The sequence below is a fragment of the Epinephelus moara genome, chromosome 19, assembly GCF_006386435.1.
Source record: "Epinephelus moara isolate mb chromosome 19, YSFRI_EMoa_1.0, whole genome shotgun sequence".
Lineage (NCBI taxonomy): Eukaryota > Metazoa > Chordata > Actinopteri > Perciformes > Serranidae > Epinephelus > Epinephelus moara.
In genome coordinates, this window is record NC_065524.1 from 4,568,328 (window position 1) to 4,572,072 (window position 3,745).

The window sequence follows — 3,745 nt, forward strand, 5'->3', positions numbered from 1 at the left end:
TCTGTGTGTTTTTACATCTATTGTTGCTTTTAATTTGCAGCTATACTTTTAATGAAGCTGACATGTCATGACAGTCAAGAACCCCCTGGGATTCCGGGGTTACGGCAGCCAATCAACGTTGAGCTGCAAGCGACAGGACCCAGCGAAATACCGCTCCAGATGAGATTTCTCATCTCAAGCGACGAGCGAAAAATCGCTCTGTCGCTGTCGCTCGGAGCCCGAGCGATTTTTCTCCTGGGTGAATATACGCTCAATCGCCCGTTTGCATTGACTTTGTATGTAAACTGTGTTGTATGTAAAATGTCATGACAGTCAAGTACCCCCGTCAGGATGTGGAGTTTTTGACTGTGAAATGTCAACCCTTTTCATCTTACTATTGCACTGTCTGTTCTTCCTTATATGTTGCACAAATTGCTTTTAAATGTTTTGTTTCTTTTTGCTTGGGGTATGCAAAATGTCATTTCGTTTTTGTGCTGCGCATAAAAATGACAAAGAAGTTCAGTTCAGTTCATAACGTTATATGACAACACAGCATCCAGTTGCTAATGGCTAACGTTAGCCTACTGTAGCGTAGCCTCTGAAACATTGTTATCTTCCTTGTGCATTTCCACTTACTAGTAACGTTAACGCTACTATCTAATGTTAGCACTGTAACCTTATTCTAAAACTCATCAGTCTCTATGCTATCGTTTTATCGCCCACCACTAGCGGGGGAGCCCTTCTGTGCGGAGTTGGCATTTCTCCCCGTGTCAGCGTGGGTTTTCTCTGGGTACTCCGGCTCCCACAATCCAAAGACATGCAGATTAGGTTAATCGGCGTCTCTAAATTGACCATAGATGTGAATGTAAGTGTGAATGGTTGTCTGTCTCTATGCGTTTGCTCTGGGATAGTCTGGCGACCCGTCCAGGATGTATCCTGCCTCTCGCCCCAATGTCAGCTGGAATAGGAATAAAACCAGTTGGACAGGAAAGAGATGAACAACCTCAAAGCAACAAAAGAGCCCAGAAATTCAGAGCACGACTATTGTTACCATCCAAGTATTTTAGGTCATTTTATTTCATAATCTAATTCAAAACTAAACCGCTCAACTGCAGTAACACATAAACAGTCCTAAGATCCCTAAGATAAACTGCTTAGAGAGTTTAATCATCACAATCACAGTTACCTTGACCAGCATAGGGTCCATGTATTGGCCAGAGGGGATGGAGTCCAGGTACTTTTTCAGGTCCATGGACAGGAACTCAAAGATGAGGTAAAGACGAGACTCTTGCATCAGGACATCCAGGAGTCTGGGAAACACACACAATTTATATATTGCTCTTGTTTTGTACGGTTTACTTATTACATCAACCTGTGTTTTTCTTTTTACTGATACGTACTTATATAGTGCCTTGTGTGTTTTTTCTACTGAGGCTTCATGTTTGCACTATTCCTCTGCTGCTGTATGGTTGCAAATTTCCCCGCTGTGGGACGAAGAAAGGATTATCTTATCCTATGTGTTGTTTGCTCACATACCTTATGTTGAGGGTTTGGCTGCATGTTTATACCGTAAGCAGTCGTCTTCAGTGAAAGTTGAAAACAATATAGGGGCGGGAATGTTTGTCTCAAAATACCATTATAAATGAAGCATTGTGACACTACAGAGATGCCCCAGCCTACAAATCACATCGCAGATGCAAGGAAAAATTCTTGTTTGGTACAGACCCCAGCAAAAACTCACATCATCATCTTTCTTTTCCTCAGTGAAAATGAAATGCAAAAATTACCATTTCCATTTAAGTCAAGACTCATTAAACAATCACAATATCTGTCAAAATAACAACAAGCATGGCTGACAACGAAATTATTACGGACTCCATGGTGGTTCTAAAAAGAGGAGCAGCTTCAGTAGTGTGGATTAAACTGTGGCGTCCTGAATGTGAACAGCAACTTCTCAGACACTTCTGGCAACTTACCGCTCAGAGGGAACTCATTCAGCGGCTCCTTATCACTTATTTTGTTGCAATTCTATGTTGTTAAAATTAATGATACATTATTTATTTTTTTTTACTAATTTGTCATATTGTCAAGAATATTGTTATCGCAAAAATACCCTGAAATATCATGATAATATTTTAGGGCCATATTGCCCACTCCATCATGCAGCCCTATATGCCACTGTTGCTCAATTGGCATATGTTGTTTCAAAGTTTGACGTCACTGCTGATATCTCTGAGGTGGACAACGGAACATTAGTGCCATAAGCCAGTAAAACAGCAGTGACAGTGACATACCACTCAGAATAAACATATAGAACAACAGCGCCATATTATCAGACACTTTCTGATCTCAGTGTTGTTGCTGTTATTTTGGGGCCAGTTTCACTGAGACAATTTAACATACCATAGCATTTCATCAGCTGGAAATTCTTATTTGACTTCTTATACCCTTTAATCCCATTCTGCAACCCTCGATACTCAACACAAAGTCAGCGCACCTTACAACGTTGGGATGATTGAGCTCTTGAAGCAGAGACACTTCTCTGACAGCAGTACTGGGAACCCCCTCCTCCTCACTCTCCAGACGGATCTTCTTCATGGCCACAACTTGCCCTGTGGCCTTGTGCCTGCCCTTATACACCACCCCATAGGTACCTGCAACAAGTTAGCAAATGATTGGTTATCACATTAAGCACAGCCAAACAGTCACTGAATAACATCACAGTCATGACCTTGTTGAATAAAGTACAAACAATGACAGTGGACGGGTGCTGAGACAATGACAATGCAATTTTATTCCTATTAAAGGGGAACTACATCTATTTTCAAAATTCATACATATTACTTCTATGGTCTAAGACAGTTCATAAGTATTGGTAAAGAACAACTCTCTCCCAAATCTAAAAATTAAAGTTCTAAAACTCAAATTGGTGATGTCAAATGGTATAAAGTCTGGAGCTTCTCCAAAGACAATGACTTGGGAAAGATGTTCTCGATAACACTAGCCTCTTTTACAACGCCTGTTTAAGGTGGGAATATTGCGCTGTTATGCTGCCTCACTGTGCTGTATATAAGGTACAGGACTGTACAGTGCAACATATATGTTGCACATGCTGCACAAAAAAAATCGGTCCATGATATGAAAGAAACTATCACCACAGCACCCATGCTATACAGCTTTGCCCTGCGTGTGTAAGACAGAGCTGCTTGCTTGTTTAAGATGAGTGTTTGCGTGTGAGGTGAATCGATCGTGCATTACTATTCTACTACTTTACGAACATCTGGCTGTTTAATGCAACAGGAATGGTAGTCACCGGTATTTATCGCCTCTGGCTCCAATTGGCATTGATGGGAACAGGACACCTGGGTAAACACGCTAATTTTAGCACCTTTAATGGCAAGATGCAATGATGCACCATCACAAAATACCGTCCATCTTCACTAGGGCTGGGTACCGAAGTTCGGTTCTGTTATAGCACCGACAGAATTGCTTCGGTGCTAATGAGTATCGAAAAATGCCTTGTCTTTCGGTGCCAAGCTTCGGTACCTAGGAGTCACATGATCGGAGTCACGTGCTAGGCTGGATTACTGTAACTCGCTATTATCAGGTAGCTCTAGTAAGTCCTTAAAAACTCTCCAGCTAATTCAGAATGCAGCAGCACGTGTACTAACAGGAACTAAGAAACGAGATCATATTTCTCCTGTTTTAGCTTCTCTGCACTGGCTCCCTGTAAAATCCAGAATTGAATTTAAAATCCTACTGTTAA

General features: G+C 41.4%; 2 protein-coding genes across 3 annotated transcripts in view; one reads left to right on the forward strand and one right to left on the reverse strand.

Annotated features, from left to right (window-relative positions):
- The window catches only part of borcs7 (BLOC-1 related complex subunit 7), a 1,032,483-nt gene that overhangs the window by 530,840 nt on the left and 497,898 nt on the right, over window positions 1–3,745 (forward strand). The gene's annotated exons all lie outside the window — the stretch shown is intronic.
- cdk1 (cyclin-dependent kinase 1) overlaps window positions 1–3,745 on the reverse strand; it is a 25,784-nt gene that overhangs the window by 16,269 nt on the left and 5,770 nt on the right. The window contains exons 3-4 of the mRNA XM_050070736.1: window positions 2,477–2,633; window positions 1,166–1,289 (exon numbers count right to left, since the gene is read on the reverse strand). Of these exons, the coding sequence (XP_049926693.1) occupies window positions 1,166–1,289; window positions 2,477–2,633 (281 nt within the window). The remainder of the gene's footprint in view (window positions 1–1,165; window positions 1,290–2,476; window positions 2,634–3,745) is intronic.